At 37.5% G+C, this 23,075-nt stretch overlaps 1 protein-coding gene across 3 annotated transcripts in view; it reads right to left on the reverse strand.

Moving 5' to 3' along the window:
* Positions 1–591: 591 nt before the first annotated feature.
* PPHLN1 (periphilin 1) overlaps positions 592–23,075 on the reverse strand; it is a 71,308-nt gene continuing 48,824 nt past the window's right edge. For all 3 annotated transcript variants that reach the window (XM_026841121.1, XM_026841120.1, XM_026841119.1), the window contains exon 11: positions 592–2,802. In XM_026841121.1, the coding sequence (XP_026696922.1) occupies positions 2,593–2,802 (210 nt within the window). In that variant the 3' untranslated portion in view covers positions 592–2,592. The remainder of the gene's footprint in view (positions 2,803–23,075) is intronic.

The raw sequence follows: 23,075 nt of genomic DNA on the forward strand, positions 1-23,075 counted from the left end.
TGTCCTACTCTACACTGCACTTGTGCCGCCTCACCTCAAGTACCACGTGCAGTTTAGAGTACCTCAGTGTAAGAAGGACATTGGGCTATTGGAGTGGGCCCAGAGGAGGTGAATGTTCTCGGGGGTAAGACTTACGAGGACTGGCTGAGGTCATTTAGTTTGTTCAGCCTGGAGAAGAGAAGGTGGCAGGGTCACCTCATCAATGGTCTACAACTTCCTCAAGGGGAAGAATGGAGGGGGAGGTGCTGATCTCCTCTCTCTGGTGACCAGCAATAGGACATGAGGAAATGGAATGAATCCCCCCTGCATTAGGGGAAGTTCAGGTTGGACATCAGGAAAAGGTTCGTCACTGAGAGGGTGATTGGCCACTGGAACAGGGTTCCCAGAGAAGTGGTCATGGCACCAACCCTGTCAGAGTTCAAGAAGCATCTGGATGATGCTCTTAGTAATATGATTTAGTTTTAGGTAGTCCTGCAAGGAACAGGGAGTTGGACTCGATCCTTATGGGTCCCTTCCAACTCAAGATATTCTATGATTCTGTTATTGTAAGCTTAGGTCTTACTTTACAGAAAAACACTTGAAAAAACAGATACTTTTATCATAGTAAATTTAATCGGGCTTCTAGTAAAGGAGATTCCTAACAAACTGTACAGTAATAATGGACATTTTTAATCAAAAAATATATTAAACATGATTTCAGTATTTTTTTTCATTAGCATTTCTAACCCAAAGCACAAACTCTGATGTAACACCCCAAAGGCTCTCGGTCCTGTAGACAAGTAGTGTAGTGCTGTAGTTACACATTTGCCTCAGAGAAGACTTTGCCTGTGGTTTCATGACTGATCTCGGTTGTTGTCAGAAGAGGCGGGTCAGGTCTAGCTACTGTGCCACAACAGGTTGCCTCTCTTCCCCGCTCTCCCCAAATTAGCATTCTGTAGGATCCGTGAACTGATTCCCACTCGCTGTGCAGCCCACACAATCCCAGATGCCAACAAGGTAAATTGCAGGTCATCTCCTTTGAGCAATGTGAACTCTTAGAAACCAACAAAAGCCAACTGCAAAACCACACCCTCCTGACATTAAAACTAATCAGCTATCTCAGGAATCTGATTTAATACACATTAAATATACCATATAATGATTTGCATGTGTAAAGTGCTGTGATGCATACAGTACTTTGTACAAGCAAAATCACTGCTATTTCATTAATTTTTCTGCATACCATTCTGATGAAATCTGAGAAGCTATCTTGATAAGTGGGCTGACTTCAAAGACTTTATTTCAGAATACTGAGCACTTCAGAAATGGTGAGCTTTGGTCATTAGTCCTTTTACAGAGTTTCACGTTTCTAAATGCAAATGTATATAAACAATTGTGCTTATACTTACCTCTTTGTGATTATGACTCAAATTGTCCCTTTCCTAAAACATTCATAAAACCCAGTACCTTATTAAATGTAAAGCTGTACACAATCCAATGAGTCCTAAATATTTTTCATCTCTGAACAGTAATCATGTAGCAGTGGCAGTCTCTTGACTCTCCTCAACCATGATGCCCCAACTACAAGTTGCTCTATCAGGTCAAAAGTGGTGGCAGACATTACCCAGAATCACCTAGGTTTGAAATGATGATGAATTTGGGGCCTTAGTGTTCAGCTTCACATTATACCTAACCCAAAATAATCTGGAGTTACTAAAGAGATGGTCCTGCCTGCTTTCCTTGCCCCACCTTGCTACCTAATTGTTAAAACTGATGGATGAAAAGTGGTGAGAAAGTGTAAGGGGGGAGATGGAGAGAGTAGGATAAGGGACTTTCCCTGTTCAGTGGCTGCCTGCAGTTACACTTTGTGAGGTGTAATCAAAAACTTAACAAAGGAAACGTTTAGTAGCAAATAGTAACAAAAAATTGAATTCATCCTACATAATACTGCTTACTAGTAATGACTCATGATATGGAAAATAAAATTTAAAAGGCATTTGTGGAACCTGCAACTAGAACAAAAATGCAGCACTTATATCAAGTAGTTAAATTGCTCTGGCAGTAGAGACTAGAGATAACCCTTAGTGTAATTTTACAGAATGCATCTTTAGTTTACAGAATGAATCTGAAGTTTAAAATTAAACTATAATAAATAATTTAAATCATGTTTGTGAACAATTTTGCAAGTCTTCCCTTCCTATAGTATATAAAAACCCAAGACACATTTCTGCATGTTGACCAATGAAGAGCTGCTTCTTGTTATTTTAATAAAAATACAGTGTTTGAAGTCACACTTACAGACATCAAAACATAAGTACACATACATCGGACTGAACATTTTTTCCTAGGTAACTGTGTAAAGGTTTCAAAAATAGTTTGTCACTTTACAACATTTTTGAAAAGAACATCCTTTCAAAGGAATATACATCAACAAGTACAGGTAAGGAAGAATACAATTGTGGAGACCACAGTGAACAAGATATAGCCACCTGAGCTACTACGGAGGAGGGCAGGGCTTGGATTCAAATGTCCAACAAGATCTCTTTCCCCACAAAAAGCAGATTTGTATTATGGCATACACAATGTAGAGGATCTAAAAGCCTATTTTTGTCCTTAGTATGAGCCCTCTTTGAAGGATTCTGATAGATCTTGATTGGCAGCATCGTACTGAGCAATGAAATGTTTGAGTTCTTCAATGCATCGCTCACCTATTTCATGCAAATTCTGCCTCAGGGCAAACTGAATGGACTTCTCTAATGATGGATCTTTATCAATCAGCATCTTCACTACCATGCCAAAGGTTTCACAGTCTTGTCTGTAGACCTAGAAACAACACATTTTAGAAAACAATTAAATGCAAGACTCTTTACATTAACACACCAACAACCTTCATTAAGTTTGGTGCTACTGCAGATCCAAACAAAACAAAGAATACTGGATATAACACAAGTTTCAACTGCAAGATGCATTTGCATACACTTCTGTGGTAATACAAATGTAATTAGTTCAGAACTATCTGGAAATAAGAAATAACTCTTAATGGAAGAAAAGCCTTTAAGAAAGAGATTAAATTCCTCTTGCAAATGCAAAACCAGATTTTCATTGCAAATATATGTAAAATTAATTCAACTGTGACATGTCTAGCAAACTCAATTTTTATACAATGCAAGATTAACTTAGTTTGTAATCTTTCCTAATACTTTAAATACAAGTTGTGTTCAAATAATTTCACCAAATAATGTTTGCATGTTGGATATCTGTTTCTTGTAGAGGTCCTTGACAAATAGGACTTTAATTAGTCTGACTGCACTGGTGATTCAACGGTTAAGGATAAGAGAAATCCTGGCAACAGTTTATGTGAACCTGTCTGATCGGGTACTGTGGGGAATGAAGAGTTTGCAAGTCAGTTATGTACCACAGTTGAGGAGAAGTAAGTTCTCATTATCATTGCAACTGTTTTTCAAACAAACATGTGACTGTGCTCTTAGGTGGTTTTCAAAAGGAGTCAGTCAGTGGCCTTTCAAAACTTTTTTTCAGATTCCAGCTAAGGTTATTAACCAAAGCACCCACCAAAAAAGGAACCTGTCAAAGTCTTCCAACTGCCAGATGCAGTTCATTTTCACACCTCTGTGGCCAATTTCCATTTAGAAAATACACTGGCTTTTTGAATGAAGATAAGTATGTTTTATATCTCTATACATTTTTTAGGAGAAAAAAAAAAAGCTAAAATGTTGATATTATTAAGAGTATCTTTTAATAGGGTGTGCTTGTTTTTTTACAAACTGCGTGACCCTTTTCCCTCATATTTATCGTCAACACAAATGATACAACTGTATATAAGCAGTTTCCTATTAATAAAAAAGAAAGAAAAATGCAAACAAAAAAAACCCTGCAACCAAACACCACCAACACCGTTTTATTCTTAAGGACCTTTCCAAGGGCAGCTCAAGCATATTCATGTCAGAGAAGCAGTAAAAAAAAACCCAAAACACATTCTGCACACAAATTAAACTATTCTCAGAAACACAATGATTTAACACGATACCTTTAATAAAGGCAGTTTTCACATGTTTGATAATATATTCTATAAAAATAGATTAAAACATGACCCACTTTTCAAACACTGGTTGGCAAATAAAATAAAACTTTCTGGAAGAAACATTTTCAAAGGAGATTAAGAGGTCAAAAAGAAGAGTGCAGCCCAAACCAAACTGGAGCTAAATATCTTAAGTGTGGAAATGGTATGCACATGGCATTTTTTCTGAGTGGAGGTTTGTTTCCTGCTTTGTATGTTCAGTTCTTTGGTAGTAAAATATCAGCATGAAACCCAGACTCTCATAGTTCATGTGCCACAGCAAGTAAAACACAGCACTTACTAAGAGAACTTCAAACAGAGTAAATCTGGGTTACTTTTTTTCAGACTCTTTCCAAGGAAAAAGCTCAGGAAGAGCCACTGTCTTTCATTAGCCGTGAGACAGACAGATGGTATTTCACTTTGGACAACTCATATCTTTCAAGTACTTGCAGCGTGCTTGCTAGCACCTTCACAGAATGATTTCTGAAAGGTCTTTTCTCCCCAGAGCCATTTTTTTTTTTAATTGCATGTCTATTTGTCCTATTTTATCACCTTTGAAGTGGTCAGACCAAGGATGTGTGAGTGATCTTCCACAGGTAAACAAACCTGGTAACTGTCAGTCTTTAGAGGATGCCATGCAACACCAGCACAAGTGAAATCCTGACACTAACAGAGAACACAGGCACATCACCCTGTCTTCTGCATGGGAAGGCACCCAAACCTACAACTGAAGGAAAAGCTCTACTTTTAATTGGTCTTCAAATTAATGGCAAATAGTGCTATCTATTATTTCTCTCTCACACCACAAAGAACTAACCCAGATGACATTTTCTGACCCTTAGCATACAAATATTAGCTCAATTTAAGCACATCTTTCTTCAAAACTTTCACAAAAGAAGACTTGGAGGAGAATCAAGAGAGCCATTGTCATCACTGTATCTGGAGTCATAAGTCACTCTGCTGTCACAACAATCTTCATACACGAGATGAACATTTTCAATACTTTGTGACAAAAGACTTTTTAAAAAATAGAATTGGCCTAAAATAGGGGAAGAGGGCAAAGGTAGAGCAGGAAGGCAGTTCTAACAACAGAAAACAAAGGAAACAGCTCAGCTCCTCTAATAATAATTGAGCAATCTTCCCTCAACAAGCTTTCTACCCCAGCTGCTAATTCTGATCCTCCTGGTGCAATCTGTCTCCTTCTCAACTGTGCTGATAAACCTATTTGTATAGCTGCAACGTAAACTGCATCACTGAGATGATCCCTTTTAAAATTACTTCCCCTCCAATTAATGTGATTCAGTGATTCAATTGTAAAACCACATGCATCAGCACAACTGTAAGAACTATAAGCCACAGTTGTGAAGTGGAAATAATTTCATAAACCACTTTACATCTGAAGCCAGTGCACAGCTAACAACCCTCAGAGAGGAGTTACTATGCTTTGCAAAAGGGAGTAGAGATTATCAATTACAAGAATATCAACTACGGAAGATATTAATTACAGCTTAATGGTACAACCAACTATTTGAAAACAATTGTGAAAGCACTCAAAGCTGTTGAAAAAGAGGATGGTGACATGGCATATTAAAATCCATCTTCTGGAAAATAAACTGAGAATACGATGCTTGAGAAAGAAAGAAAGAAAACTGCAGGAAATACTCTAAACAAGCAAAAAAGCTCTCTGTTGTAGAAGAATACTGGAAGAACTTGTGACCCAACAAGGTTTGAAAATAGCCCTATCTTTAAGATTCCAGCTGATGTTGATTTTGAGCTCAGACCATAGAAAGCTCATCTGTAAACATCTGGAATTAAAAGCTGAAAATGATTCCATGTGTGTGGAAAGAAGAAATAACGGGTTTATATTAAAAAACAAGAAAGGGAATAACACTAACAACATGATTATTCTGTCTGATATATATGTCAGGTAATCCTGAAAACAGCTAAAGCCATAGGGTGATCATTTACCAAGGCCCTAGCATACTTTTACTCTCTGACCTAAGCTACAGCATTAGGATAATAGAAAGAACATGTAACATTTTAGTAAGCAGATGAAGGAGAAGCAGAAACAGCTGTTCTCTTCCCAAATATATATTTATTTTATATACGCATACTATATCTCTCTCTCTCTCTCTCTCTATATATATATATATATCTATATCTATCTCCTATGAATAAGAAGTATATAAGCTGACTTCAAGTTGCCTTTGAAGAGTTTTCCAAAATCAGCACATCTGGCATCTGTGAGGTCAGAGGCTCAAAAATATGCCTACTTTTGTATTATTCTCATGGCATTTTAGCTCTTTTTAGTCTTACATGATAATAGAACAGAAACTCTGGCTGAGATCAACTGTGCTAGTCTCTGTACAAGCACTTTAGGCAAATCTAAAGGTGTCATGCACCTGCAACATGTTAGCAAAGAAAACTAAACCAAAATTTGCACTTCAAACTGTTGAAATATAACTAAAAGACCTTTACTTCCAGATCTAGCTAGAGCAATGGAGTTAGTCCCCCTGGTTGGAGGTGATCAAGCCCTAGAACTCACCAGGAAGAATGAAACTTTTGAGAACTCCCTAATCTGTGTCTGTGCAAAGTTTTCACAGTTACTCTCAAAGCCTCACTGACAGTGACTTATGACACTGACAAAAAAGAGATGAAAGATACCACACATACTCTTCTTCCAGCTCAGCTCTGGGACGTTAACCTCTGATGGGGAAGAAAGAAGGGTGGAAGCAAGCATGTGCAGACTGCTCATGTCTTAGACTGCTAAATCCCTCCTGCAATGATAATCTAAAAATGGTCTTGGCTTAAACCAAAGAAAATTTATTGAATGGCTCTTTTGATGGGTAGAAAACACCATCACCAAAACTTTGTTATAAATCTGAACTCTGGGCATGGATGAAATTATACCTAGCTAGAGGATACCTTGCTGACATGTCTACTACTCACTGACAAAGTCTGCATCATTTCCTTCCTCTGCCTAGCACAGTCTCATGTTCTCCAAAACTGTTGCAAAGCTGCTTGTATATTTTGCACAACAGAGATGCTGAAAAACAAGAAGGGAAGTCATGCACCAAATTTCCCCAGCTTAGCTCTACAGTCTGTGCAATGAAAGACTTTTTAACTTCTCAAGGTGATTCAGAACAGCTAAAACTACAGCTTCTGCTCTAAGCAGCCTTTGAAGAAGAGGGAAACGAGGGAAGTCCCCTGATAACTGGAAGGCCCCTCAGGAGACTGGTCCCACCAAGCTGCAAGTTACCTTTGGTATCTCCCACGTCCACAGTAGACATCCAACTGAGTAGCAAATGGGAGATGCAAATTTCTCTGTCTCCAAAAGGATTCAACTGAATTTTCACTTCTAATTTCTGGGATAATTGTTTTAATGAAAAGTGCCTTATTTTATATAAATGTAGACAACATTAACTATCTTCTCCAGCTATAGTTTTGAATAAATATGACTGTGGCACTGTTTCTGAATGTTCTTGGCTTTATACATATGTAAAAGCCTCTTGAATAGAAATCATTAAGAGACTTCTGCAGGCAAGGCTCAAGCAGCTTTATGCAAGAGAAGGGCAAATTCATTTCAATGCAGAAGGTGGTACTTCTGCTCACAAACACAAGCAGGACCACCAGGCATGAGGAGGACCACATCCATTAAGTGGATGCGATGACTGAGCAAGTGGAATCGATGCCCATGTTTTCCTATGTAATTTCCAACCCCTTGCTCTTTTTCACCACAGTCTTCCCTGTATTTTTGAGTGTTCTTATCATTCCATACATTTACAGATTCATTTAACACTCTCTCACCTCCACTAGGACTCCTTCACAGCAACATGACGCAACTCTAGGCTCCCTGATCAGCTCTGCACCGTATGTATACAGCCCACCATCAGTGCTTGTGAGTCAGCGCTCATCTTCAGAAATGCCTGTTCTCAGCTCTTCATCCAGAAGGCCAAAGACCCTCAAGGCTCTCAGTTCACAGAGGGGAAGAAGTTAGCGTTCTGAGTGTTGTGGCTCAGAAACCATGCTAAACAGCCTGAAACGCTTAGATACTAACTCATCCTTGAGAAGACACAACATGCCCAGCAATCACAGTCTTGTATCTGTGATTCATGCAAGTATTCATTTAATATTATCTTTCAGAAGACAGAAACTTTTCAGTTACTAAGGGCACATTTCCTACAAGTATCAAATAGCCCGTGCAAGGAGGAAAGAAGCAACATGCTCACTGGTAGTTGTTTGATTTCTGACAAAGACAGAGTTCGAACTTGCAGAGCACAAGCATAGCACAAGTTTGAAAGCCGTATCGCATCCCCTCCAGACATCCCAGTAATGAAAGAGCAAACTACCTGAAATTTCTCTTGCTTCAGTGATGCCCCAGGGCTCCTCTACACCAGACAGAGGTAACAGCTTTTGCTCCCCCAGCTAAACGATAGCTAGGTTGGTATAGCCCTCTGGTGGTATAAACCAGCTTCTTATTTCCCCTCCTCAGCAGACCTAAAATAAGTCTGACAAAGCACTCTTCTGTTAACAGAGACACATCAATGCCAAGGTTTGCTGGCATGGGTAGACAGACGATGAGCGATAATTTTTCTTGTATTCCTAAGAGCAATACTAAAAGATTTTGTAATGTAGACCTAGCTCTAACCTGATTGCATACACAATAAGATTTTGCACTATAATTGTGCACATAAGCTCTAGTAAACTGGGAAACTACTATACAGTGAAAGATTTCAGTATTGCTGGTATCACAGTATCTTCTTTGCCAAAGACATCTTTTAAAAGGAATTATTACCTCTCCTCAAATAACTTCTTATTTACATATTATCTTGGATTTTTCTCAACCATCAAACTAGACTTTATTAGCTTACACAAAATCTACTCTCCTCAAGTACAATGAACTCGTCCTCTACTGAAAGTACAGAGAAATTTTCATTATTGCAGTAGCAGTGTAATTGTACTGTTATGTTTATGAGTATAATATACGATTTTATAGCTCCACAGTGCAAAGAATGCTCAGAACTACCATTAAACCACTTGCAGACAATTTGCATGATCAAGACATTTAAAATTGGTTTTTAACCAAGATGAACTATTTTTCATGGTTACAAAAGCTAAATTAATGTACAACAAATTCAATACTTGGTTACAATAGCCATATACAATTTTAAATTATAAAATATCAACAAGTCTACCCTGTTCCTTTCTTAAAAACACACTAACAATTTTGCCTTGAATCTATGTAATAATTTCTGCACCCATTAATCAATGTGTTCACAGACCAATTAGATATGCATTGAAATGCAAATTGGGGGAAACAAGTTATTTAATCTACTATGTAATAACGAACAATTTCATGTTAATTTGCTACGTACTGAATATATGCAAAATATTAAAGTTATTTTCACCTAAATGCAATTCTGCCTCCCTTTCTATTGAAAGTTTCAAGCGCTTGGTTTAATAGATTTAATCAGCTTTCAGAATGTAAGCCCACCATTTCTGGCATTCAAACACCTGACTGTAAGGTCTGCTGGAAGTCCCTCATGTGGAATAGATGCTGATACAGCCCTCATCTTAAAAGAGGCATCAATTCCAATTTGAACTCTGCTTTGCCCTCAAGGACCGGGACAGCAGTGGGGGTCAGTGCGTGAGCACGGTGCAGCAGGGCTGGGCGCTGGGACCGGCAGCGCCTGGGAGGGGGGCCCCTGGGAGAGGCAGCTGAGGCCACCTGCCTCTAAACTCTCCAGAAGCCAGTCTCTCTGCTCCCCACAGGGGCCCATGGTGTTTCTGTTCAGCTGGTCTACAGCATCTTGAGTTTATGCCACAGCATCTCCTGCCTGCGCTTTTATTTATTCTTTTCATTAAACTAATTTGAACAAGAAAGATTCAGTCTAAAACAATGCTTCCTGCTTCATTTTCAAGCAGAATTTTAGTATGAAAAGTGCTCTGTAAAATTGGGGAGTGGGTGACTATGTCTACAGTACCAAACTCTGCTGAGTTTACATGAACATTTTAAGGCTGAAAACTCTGAAGAGTTGGCCTGGGTCCTGAGACACAACTCTGGTCTTTTCCACATTGTTTAATACACTGGGAAGAAAACATGCAGGCCAAATTATTTACTTGCATGAAACCATTATCTCCAGTTTAAGCTCAAGACATCATTCAGATACTCCTTTGCTTCGTATCATGCCCCTGGTGACACCTCTGCAATTACAATGAAGCCATGGGTTTTGCACAGGGCGGAGGCATCCACTGCAGCACAGAAGTCTGCGACTGGCTCAGGAGTGCAATGACTGCAGGAGCACCCAACAAAGCCACAGAGCCTTGTCTTCCACACGTCAGCCTCATCTTCCTATGTTTTCTGTTGTGCAGGGCTCTGCTCCTCAGCAATACTTCTAATCATTTCTGTAGAGAAGCACCACCCCTTAACTCCTTTCTTCTTCCCTTCACCATCCAAACAAAAAAATTATATGGTTTTGTGCATTTTGAATGTTTATAAAGCAATCTAAAGATGGAACATACAGCTTTTGTATAATACTGTTGAGCAGAGACAAAAACCACCAAAAAGCAATTAAAAGACATGCCTTCAACAATGGTAGTGTTTCCACCTCCAGCTTTACAACAAGGACAAATCTGTTGAGCAAGGCTACATAGTTCTGAACAATCACAGCAAAAGCCAACCTAGTTGCTACTATTTAGAAAACTGCTTATATGAACTACTGAACCATCTCAGCTAAGTGAACAGGGAAAGCATCACATACAAAGTTGTACTGTCTTGCAATTAAATTAGTATCTGGAAAGTTCAGCAACAGAGCTTTTGTTTACAAAAACTTACATTTTCCAAATAATTCCCCATTGCTTTAAAATTACTACACGTTTTCAATGAGAAGCAAGACATTTACTATAAATATAGTGCTAGGAAGTCCATGTATTTAATAATTTTTAATACAACAGTGGAAGACTTCAAGCGAATGTTTAAATGAACAAGAACTGATACACAGCAAAAATGTACATGACTATACACTTCATTTAATGTTACATTTTGGCAAGAGCAAGTGCATTATTACTTCAAGAAATGTCTTTCTCAGTCAAGCAGAAGTAGCTCCCATGTGGGAGAGCAAGGACTATTATGTTACATGGTTTTACTGGAGATAATTCTTCACTAAACCAATCAGACCACATAATAACAGCATTCTAACACCAACTACAGGCCCTTGGAGACCAGTTTGTGTGTGGCCTAGATTTCATAGGCTTCTTTACAACAGATGTGTTGGATGAGGGTAGTGTTACTTCATATATTAACTTGTGTGTTCCTTAGGTAAAACAGCAGTAATAGTTTAAGTTCTACTTCTTACACATCCTTCTTGTAGAAAGCGTGTGCCTTCTGCAAGCAGATGACATATCTGAATTCAAATAATCTACAGCAATTGCAATTCATCAATTTCTAAACCTCACCAGAAGTACTGATAATCTCTTTAAGACATATCAGTGACATCTCACGTATAAGAAGCTGCATGTTTAAGAATGCCCAGCTACAAACAACTGTGCAGCTATGTCCAAAAATTTTCTGAAAGAGCAAAAATGTATGTATTTATTAATTTCTCTTTGTTCTATAATGATCTTCAAGTCTAGAAACTGTATCTTCATAGAACCATAAATGAAAACAAAATCCTAAAAGCTGTCTCTGTGATGGATGCTAAAAAAAAATCTCATTATTTGAAATGCACCAGTTCAGGATTAAACAGGAAATAATCAGCTTTATGCCAAAGGAAGGACCCCACCCTGCAACTTTTTATTTATAAAATACTGAATTGATGGAAAGCTATTTCCTAAATCTGCTCCATGGTAAACTTATTGCTCCATCCAAAACAGGAAGGGTGAAGTTTATCTACAAAAGACTGTGTTAATTCTCTTGTTAAAAATGCTTTAACAGCTTTCAGTTATGTGCACTGACCATAAAGGGAAGTTATATTCATTTAAACTTCATCAGTATGGGCTATATACTAACAGCAACAATTACATGACAAACCAATCTTCACTGTCATAAAAACACACAAATATTTTTGTACAGAAAATACAGCAGCTTAAAATCCACATATATGGACTGTGTTGCAGTCAAGATCAGCAATGATGCATTTGCTTTTACCAAGAAGTGACTTGTGGCGATTTAGTTTTCCCTCAACGAAAGTCTTCATACTCAATTTCAACAAATATCCTCAGCTACAAATATGCTCAGATTCAACATTCTGCATTTAAGAGGGCTCATTTTTGTTAATAGGAATACTGATAGAGAATTTTAGCTTGAGGTGTGGATCGCCTGTATTTGATTCCATGGCACAATGTAAACGAACAGCAAGAGAAGAAAACAAAAAAATAAAACTTCCTTTTCTAATTAAGAGCAACTCCCAGCAGATCAGTTGTGCAATTAACTGGTAGCAGCACAGTTATAAACTCAAAGCTAGTGGACTGATGAGTTGCAGAACCAGCCCTTAAATGAGAAGACTTTCACACCATCACTGTCTAAAGAGCAACTTCATTTTTTTCATCTTAAATGGTTAAAAAAAATGCTAGAGGAATGGGCATGCCAAAGGCAAGGTTTTTTAATCATGTGTGCAGCATAAAGAAAATACTACACAAAATAAACTACTGTATGTAACAGACAACTTTTCAGAAAGGAAAAGCAACAGCTGCAAAACGAAAAAAAAATACTTAGATTACCAATATTTTATTACTTAATGTTAAACCTTAAGGTTTCTGAAAGTTTAGAATTACTTCACACATTGTATTAGCCTCACAAATCGGTTTTATTAGTGCCTCAATAATGGATCGAATTTTTTTCATGTCCAAGTTGTTGTCCTGTCTCTACCCTCTAAATAGTCACTTTCACCATTTACTTTAAGCACTCATTTCAAATATAAAATCAAATAAAGGAAAAAGTAAATTTAGACCATGTTTTTGAAGACTTCTGTAAGCTTTCCCTGGCTTGTGGATATCTTTTTCCATATGCAGCTGTGACGGCTGAAAAGACTATTCCCCTTTCCCAGCTGTCACCATCCCCACACCAGAAACTATCACACCACTTATTTGTGTGAGCCAGCAATATACAGGATTACTCCTAAAACTCATTTTTAGGGAAAATCAGCCTGATTAGGTCTCATGCTAGCCCATCAGTTGTGCTGCAGGAAGGAATTGCCTATTCTTGAGTGTAAGGGCAACGAGCAGCTGTAGATGACATCTAGAAAGGACATTTATCTATAGCCTTACTAGTGTGTCCAGTCTCTGAGCTCATCCAAGGACTGCTCATAGAACTGCTACCTAACCTAGATAAAAGCACACAGAATCTGTGCTGAAACAAGCACCTATCTCAGCATGTATCTTCAGTTAAATACAAAATAAAGAAGGAAACAGAACACAAAACTAGCATAATGGCTGGGGCAGGAGCAGGTCAGAAATGCTGTATGGTGAAGCCTCATTTTTCATTGCAAAGATGTTTACCCCTTCTGTATTTTTAGGATTCAACACCCAAACTATATTTCCTTCTGAATCTGTTCCCACAATTCTAGCTATTTCCACTTTAATTTGGAAGCAGAAATCTGATCCAAAAATTGGTTAAAATAGAAAGCATGTCTTTCCCCAAGAAGAAAGCCACAAGGAGTAGAGATTGTCTTTTATGGTTTGTAAATCACATGTCTTAGGGCAGTGATTACCAATTGTGATTTGAAGGGAACATAGTGGGAGTTCTGCATTTACTCAGTGGATACACCACTGACTGTATCCCACAGTACTTGTAATTAGTTATTTGATAAGTCTGGGTTACAGCTCATAAGTAATATTGAAGAATCACAGCAATTAGCTGGTTCAAAAAAGACTGGGAATGACTGATTTTCAAATTGTGAACTATTTTTCCATGTGAAAAACAAGCCTGTTTTGTATTTAAAAAGATCTTTTGAGACTAAGAACACTGGCTTTCTATTTCCTCATTACAAGCCTTTATTAATGAGATAATTAAGCAATGCTGCATTTCAGCACAAGAACTGTTACCTATCAAACCCATTAAAGGAATGTCTGACACATTCAATCCAGTGTCACTGAACATTTTCCAGAAGTTGTCTGATGGGGTGAACTGACAGAGGACAGATTTGGAATGAACTTGGCAAGATACGTGGACACACTTGTGACTTTTTGAAGTATTCACTTGTCTTCAGATTCTGGCATCCAATGAAAAGCTTTGATTCTTTTTGAGTCTGGCTTCAGTCAGCCCTTATAAAAACTATTATGAACAATAGAAGAAAACTGGGATCATCAAATACTGTTTTGCATTGTTTTGTTTGGGTTCTTTGGTTAGTTGGATTTTTCTGAGAGAGCACTTTAGCTCTGTGTTCTTCACATAGCTTAGAGCAGCTTTCTGTGATCCCTGACACCTATAAATTGTGAAAACACCATGATGTAACAAATTCACTACGGAAAAAAAAACCTAACAGAGATATTCTTAGTACTCAAGAGACCAAACTTGCACAAGGATACTAGAGGTCTAAGACTCAGTCCTCTTGGATTTACTTCATGGAATGTCCTATTTATTCTAACCATAAAACAAGGAGGCTGATTATTGTACCAGTACTTGTTTACTAGTAATGATGGTAAAGCATCATGTAAATTAAAAATTAAAAAAATTAAAGGTAGAACAAATTAGCTGCTACCCAGCAGTTCAGTCAATTTACCACAGGTCAGAGATTTGAGTATCACCAGCAGCATTATGAATTGTGGTCACTTCAGAGATGCAGTAAGTTCTGCCTCTAGTCAACACTCCAATGCATAGAACCTCGCTCTGGCAAATCACATAGGCAACGAAAAGGTAAGGTGGAGTTGACTCTTCAACTTTCAATTTCAAATTATCTCCAACACCTTGATGATTTGAAGATGTCCTCAAATAATTACAAAATCTGTTAATATCTGCAAACAAACTTACTTTGTCATATTAATCTTTAGAGATACATAACCTATTGTTTGAAGTTTAAAATAATTCACTTCAGGGAAGACACCAAAACAAATAATTTCCAGTCAAACAGCTAAAATGTGGGGAGAAAGTAAGCTAATAAGGAGGTAATACAAAAGAAGATCTAAACTAGATAATGAAACTGGAAACCACATAACTTATATGTGAAAGTATTTATTGAATAAAATGTACTGTTACAATAAATAAACTTTTAATGCTGTATCTCTAAGCAAAATAATAGCTGTGGCTGATGAAGTCTACTGATACTGGATTGATACAGTGTGTTTTGGATAAGAACAGCATGGAAAGAGAACAGTGAAGTCTCTTCTGATAAGCAGAACTAAACAGTTTACTGCCTAAGATAAAAATAGGTTGCTAAAGGTCAAACACTTTAGTACAATAGCCAAAAGAAACAGCACCATGCCATTTACCTTTTAACCTTACTTCATACAAGATTACCATGTGCTCTCAAAGATACAGAATAGACAGGGGTTATTCATACAAACATATCCTGAAAAATAAGGCATTCCTCACTTCATGCAGCCTTCCAGAACTTTTTTTTTTTTTTTTTTTTTTTTTAAACAAACAAAATAGTTCATGCTAGTAAAGATCTATCTGAACTACGCTGTCTGGAAACAGAATTAAATGAGAGAAAATAATTTAATTATTTAGAGAAAGACAAATTAAATAAAAAACCACAATGAAAATGAATTACATTTTCTCATTTCATTTAGAAATTCCAGTGGGCTTTTTGTTTTTTAAAATCACATAGGGGTATAAACATTGCAAACTTTCTATTTTCCAATCAGCAGGTAGAGACATCAGGGATTAGTATCCACAAAGGATTGATTTACATGTTAAACAAAGGATATTTATTTATTTAAGAGTACCATGGACTGTGTAGAATGATAACAGTAACCATTTCATTTAAAAAAAAAAAAAGAAAAGAAAAATTTGCCTTCTACAGGATAAGTCAGTAGCTTACACTCTTAATGAAGAAAACACGACTAACACTTTCCATTTGTTGGCTGCAATGCACTGAAACCAGGTCTTAGAACTATTGCATAGTTTTAATATGATCCATTGGCTCAATTAATCTTACCTCAATTTTGTATTAACCTTTCTTTCACTTGTTCACCTCTTCTCTTTGTTCTCCTTAGTCTACATTGCTCAGCAAACTACACTGTGGACAAAGCCAAACCACTCTTCCTGCTCCAAAGACCCTGCAGTTGGCCAGCACATAAAGAAACCACTACTGAAGCCCTGACTACCTTCACTTCTGCCACCACAATTTTATCCAAGTCTTCCTCATTCCCTCAGCATGTCTTCACTTAAGCTCTCATATAACCTAGCTCTCTGAAAAAAATCAGAAATTAATTGAAAAAATATTTCACATCAACTGAATTATCAAAATATCTCTGTATTACCTTGTGGCATAAAATGCATTTACATCTCACCCATTTCTAGCACATACAAAAAACATAAACAAAAGGTATGTTTCATAACTAAATGGAAATATTATTTAAAGAAGAGAAAGACTGCGCACTGTTACATTACACACATATGCACACATGTTCTTTCAGAGCTATAACTTTAGATATCTAATACAGTAGCTTTAAGGAATACAGTCAAAAGCTATGTGCTTACACATTAACACATATATGCTGAGCAATTAATATTTAAATGAATCGCAAGCATATCAGTGAAAGCTTGTACCCTTACAGGCATAAAACCTCACCTGACATGAAACACTGAGTATTCAGACTCAGTTAACATGTTAAATGACTCTTTGAAAATCTTAGTTGATCCACAATGGACAAAACCAAGCTCATCACTTTATCCCTAACAGACCTCTGTATATCTTAATATAACTCTTCAGCAATATGCACGTATATTTTTCAAGATTACTCAGTCTTACTGTACAGAAACACTTAGTCAAACAGCACAGACTGAAGAGAACCTGAAGCCCAAGATAAAGAAATAAGACATGAGCCATGTTAATATAGGCACTAGACTTTCAAAAATAACTGGTATCATTTTTAACAAAAGGGTTATAAGTGATCGAATCCTGCTTTTCCTAAAGGAGAAAGAATAATTTTTGATAAATGTTGTGATTCAAAAAATTGGACAAACTGGTACACGTAAAGAAAGGCTTGGTGTTTCAAAGCGGAGGTTACGTTCTCGGAAGTCCCCAATGTATAGCACAGGTTTAAGACAAGCAAGGTTACCTTGCTTCTCTTAAACCTTACATTTTCACTGTCAGAAATATGTACATGCAAAAACTACGTTTCCCCCATCAATAAAAAAAGTATTTGGATCAATATAAATGAACAAGGAGGGAATAATCTTTACAGTAGATGAGATACTTCTCTTCGGAATCACTGCTCTGGCTGCTTACCATGACATGAGTAACACCTACACAAATTAAAAGGCTCCAGAGCCAGTTCATTATAATGATACATGCTTCTCTTGGTAGCAAAAAGCCCATCCTGCTTAAAATAGAAAGGAACACTCCTAGAAGTTTCTTTGGTAACTTATCTGGGTCATGAGAGACCTCATAATTACTTTAAACTCAAGGTTATTTTTTTTTACCACCCCACATTCCCCAAATACCAGCTGACAAATGACACAGAAAATACACACACCAAGAATGCATACTGTATTTAACTATTTTTTAAAAGTCTGACTTATAAAATCACATATAAATTCACAATTTTAGATTTATCACATCTGTATTAGACAAGTTAATGACTTAATACTGCAACCATTTTACTGTATATTTACCAGTATACAGATTATAATTATCACATTTGGAATGCAGATGTAATTCCCAAGCCAAAAGGAGATTGCAAGTATAACAAGACCAATAATTCTGTTGTATGTATTATGAAACATTTCACTTTGTTATTAAAAGAACCCATCACTTATAGGTGGGCTTAAGAAACCAATAGCCTAAACGAAATCAAGGGTGAGTCAGAGACCTTTCCAGAGCTCAGAGTTAAACATTTAGGTATCCTGTTACTAGAGAAATCAAAGTGGAAAAAAAAAATAAAATTAAGTGACCTCAGTGAAACAGGAAACAGAATCTTAAGAGTTTATCTTTGCTTCTGATTTAGCAAAATCATAGTTGCAAGAAAACATCCTTCAATAGCAACGTAAGAAAAAGGAAGACTGTACAGTGAGCTGTAGTTATGCCTAATAGTAAATTTGAGAAAAACTATGAAAAGCATTTAAAAATTAATCAGGGCATTTTTGAGTTATGGCTACACCTACACTTGGGTAAGCAGATTAATAATTTCATTAAAAACTAATTTTTACATTAAGAAAATATTCACATTAATAAAATATTCACATTCGGTACATTTATTTGTAGTTGAGAAACACAGTAAACTGAATCAGACAAACAGAACAATCAGTGACTGACATGTTTATCAAATTCTTCAATAAGCGATTTCAGGTACTCGATGCAGGAACGCTGCATTTCCTGCCTTATGATAGTAGCTTCCTGCAGATGCCTCAAGGGCATCCAGAGGAGAAGACACCAAGTTGGAAGCACCTGGCTGTTCCCCACTTGTTTCTGGAACCAGAAATAGCAACAAGTTTTCTTGCATGATGTAGTGTCTCCACCCTCCAGCCAGGGAGAAACTCCACCGCATTTGCCCATGGGCTTTAGAGCTTCAGTGGAATTAATTCCCATCTCCACCCATGTTCCTCTTGTTCCCCATCTCATTCTTTTCCCCACCCTCTTGGCCGCAGTTCCTGATCTTGGCACAAAAGTTTTTTTCAACTGCAAGTCCAGTCCCACCCTTGTTCATTGCTTCCCACACTCCCAATTCCCAACTGTACCTCTCCTGTCACCACAAATCCTTTCATCTCTTCCAGATTTCCTCCACCCTCCAATTCAGGGGTCACCTCATTCCTCAGCTAGACATAGTTCCACTCTGCCTCTTCATCAAAAACTCTTTCATCCTTCTGTCTCTGCCTTCTGGATGCTCTCCTGCATCCAGTCTTCCTCTGGTCTTCCCCTTGGCACAGTCTCTCTCCATAGAGAAGGAACTTTGACAGGAAGGTTCCTAACTTGACATGCCTTCCTACACTGGCTTCTCTCCTTTCAACTGTGAAAAAACCTGCACTTTTGTTGGGGATGGAGGGGTGCACCAACCATTGTCAAGAGCTGATGAAGGTACAGTCTCCAGCCCGTTGTTGGGGGAGTTATGGATAAGACTGCCCCACCAGCAGAAGTCATCTAATTACAAGTTTCAAGGAGGCTGCATTCAGCTCACAGGTGCCCCAAAATGAACAAAGAGACATCTTTATTTTAAACCATGTCTTTGTTAAAACTTTCCAGTTGAGTGGGAACATTTATCTATAATTGCACACTGCCAGTTCTTCATCACATTACAGCTGACAGGCAATAAATACGTAAACCATTCAGAAATGTTTTGATCTTCATTTTCCTAAAGTGCCAATACTTTAATGATCTGTAAGAGGTTAGAGTCTGAATTAAAATGGACCATTTAGTTTACAAAACTAAGTATTTCACTATCAAAACCACTGGAAATTGTGACTGCTCTTTCCTCTCAAGATCTACTCAAGAACTTTAGTGGCTGAAGTAACTGGGTACCAGCTTGGTTCACAACCAGATCAAAGTTCGGCTCCAACAGGCCAGCTGGAACAAGCTGTCATGAGGGTGCCTAGTGATGCACTAGTGCTTCCAAATGAGTAAATTCCCCAAAATACGTAGAATGAAAACTACCGAAGTTCAAAGATGGTGAGGTGTCCTAAAGGAAGAGAGCTCTTGTCATGGCAGCTTTAGATAGAAATTTAACAGAACTATTTTTAAAAGTTTTATCTTCTCTATGACAAAAATAAACAGTCACTACACAAACAGTTACTATAGCTTTTTATAGATTTCTGCCTGATAATTAAATAACTCTGGGTGTCTAAGGCAGTGCTTTCAAGTTACTGAATGTTCAGAGATGGTAGTGGCTTGACACACAACACAGTATGGATAATCATTTGTGGCAGCAGGGACATTTAAGGAACCACACTGTGAATAACAGAACTGGTTAAAGAAATATCTAAAAACTTTTCATTCTTTTTCCTGATTCAATTCATAGCCAGGCCCCACAAAGACTCCTGTGCCAACACAGCAGACAGTACACACAGGGATGTAATTTTTTAAACTATGGTTGTCACCAAACTCTGGAATGTGCAGCTGAGGTCTGCAATGGTACAAGTTGGGGGGTGGGGGGTGTTTTGGTTTGCTTTTTGAAACAACTGCAGCACTTGCTTAAGGGGATTTTCTGATGTCTAATGAGATGCAATCATATTATGGTCTTTCTCCACCAAACTCACACAGTTTCTGCTACTGCCTATTTTCATAAAGCCTGTAACAACTAATCATCTTGGTTTATGCCTAAAGTGAATTTAGCTGAAAACTGACAACAGAATCAACAGATACACAGCACAGACACTCTGCAATTGCTAAGCTAGTTTCTCCAGGAAGCCAAGTTAAAAAAAAATATGTAATAAAAATGGGCAAATTTCCAGTTGAAGATGATCACTGGAAAGCTTGTGTCAGCATACCCTAATCTATTTCTCCTTTCGTGTTTAAAAACGGTTATGTGCAGATTTTTTTCATTTAGATAGTACGTGACCAAAAGAGTTAATATATAAATTACCTACTATACTAAGGTGGTGAACTGCTTGTGAGGAGTAATTATGGTCAAGTAAGTTCAGCCAGTACCCACCTAAGTACCATGTTTCATGCCGTAATGAAACCAAGTATTTAAGCTATCTGGGGGGCAGGAGAGAGGGAAAGATTGCTAGCATGCCAATTAAATCATGAAGAAACAGTATCAAACCCATCTATTACAAGCTATTAGTGTCACTCGGAGCAATACTCGAAGTTCAATAGTTCAGAAAATTAATGTATAAACAGTCCTTCTCAAGAAGCATGAGCAGCCAAACAACAACATGACCCACTTGACTTTGTCAGTCAACTTCTGTGATTTTATAAATCAGGTAGACTCTATTAGCCTTTCAAAGTCAAAGTACCAAGGTAAAACAGGCACACTACAACTTTGTCCTGAGGGAAATGTAGGCTCTTGTTTTTCTGCCATATTTTGTGAAACATGCCATTGTGATATCCATACTAGTGTATGTCCAGCCAGTCACTGAGGACTGATAGTCATGTAAGTGCAAATAAGAGTCAAACAAAACAGGAAAGTGATCCTTGTGGGTTGGTGATAAGTGATGATATGCATTAGTCATTTACACCTTAAGATAAAAATCTAATGTTTTTACAATCTTAACTTACAGAAGAACAACATGCATAAGCAACTTATGCAACAAAATATTTCTTCCCATATCATTTAGGGAAGTACATTCCCAATTCTGATGCCTTTTGGAATTATCTTTCTAAAAATAAAAAAAATATGAAAAAGACCTGTAAGATCACCTTATATTTTAAAGGTCAGAGCAAATAAATACTTTCTGTGACAAGCTTTTAAGATAAAAATCTATATAAATGCTATATACATTCAAAACAATTTGAACAAAACCCATATAACAGTCCTCTGTAAATTTTAGCTTTTTTATTTTAAATAATTTGCTTGCTTTCCAAATGCCACCCAATTAATGGCTGTCAGATCACTAATGTTCACAGAAAAGAACAAGCTATTAAAAACATCTTTAAAACATACCGAGTTTAACCTGCTCAGTTAAACAACTGCCAGAAGAAAGAAGACATCAGGCTAGGCACTGAGATACAGAATATAAAAAGAAATAGAAACTTAAGAACCAGGTGACAAATACAGCCTGTCACCAAAAGTGTCTTTGGTCACAGATGACCCTATATTTATACAAGAATCAGTGTTGCAAACAAACTAGATTACAAATGGATTAGGGGATTAAACTACATGTACCAGCAAAACTGTCATCAATTTCTGGTATAAGAGCAGCTCTACAGTCTGTAAAACACAAACTACATGAGTCTATAGATTCACACTTCAGCAGATTTTCCCTACCTACAGGTTGCCTGTGTGATACTCTTCTGTTGCTGTCTACTCTCACTGCCTGAGGTCTGAAAACTCTTGTCAGTGCAGGAGAAATGGCAACCAGCTTCCGTGCCAGACATCAAGTCCCTCCTGTCACCTACCTTCCTGCCACTGCCTTTCATTTGGCACTTACCAGGGGTTTTTCCATGTTTGCTGTTACCACCTTCCCATCATCACATATGGTTTTATGAAACCTTTCCTTTATGACACTGTCCTCCATTTGCCTTACATACATCCTGTTTTAAGCACCACTTGGACTCCTATTTCAAGTCTTGAGTCTTTCAGAAGTTCAATGCTCAGACTACATTGGGAATACTGATAGAGCTGGTGTGACATCAGTGTTGGGGTGGAGCATGAACAGATGCTGGACAGTAGTTCTTTGAGCAAGGGTTATTTCTGAGACAATTTAAATTTCCTGATCTAATTATTAGGTATATGGGACCGATCCTATTCTCATTCTGTTTCAATCCAGGAAACAGAAGGTTTCCCTGGTAGCAATGCTGAAATATTTATCTGAAATTCAGAAGTTGCCTTGTTCAAGAGACAGTAGGTTATAAGAAAGAAAAATACAAAAAAGTTAAAACTTTAAACCTCAGTGCATTAAATCAATTAAGAGAGAATGTTATCTTCCACCCTTAAACCAGTTCAAAAATAAAATCGAACAACATTGCTAAAACCACCTCTCAAGTCCACCAATGCCATTCTGTTAAGGCAAGAATACACTGGAGAAAAAGAGAGGAGGCTCTCTCTATCCTCTACATTAAATCCAAGTTATTAAAACCAACAACAACAAAACCACACACACAAAACCAGTAATTCTCACTCCCACAGAAACTACTGCTTTTTATCAAGGCTCAGACTGTTCTCCGATTTCTGGTTTTGTCCTTCAGCTTTCTCAGGAGGTTTGCCAGTGTCAGTTCTGCTTATCCGTCCAAGCATCTTAACTTCTAGCAGTTTTTTCAGTAGG

Source organism: Athene cunicularia, assembly GCF_003259725.1.
Source record: "Athene cunicularia isolate RWA chromosome 1 unlocalized genomic scaffold, athCun1 chr1_part2, whole genome shotgun sequence".
Classification (NCBI taxonomy): domain Eukaryota; kingdom Metazoa; phylum Chordata; class Aves; order Strigiformes; family Strigidae; genus Athene; species Athene cunicularia.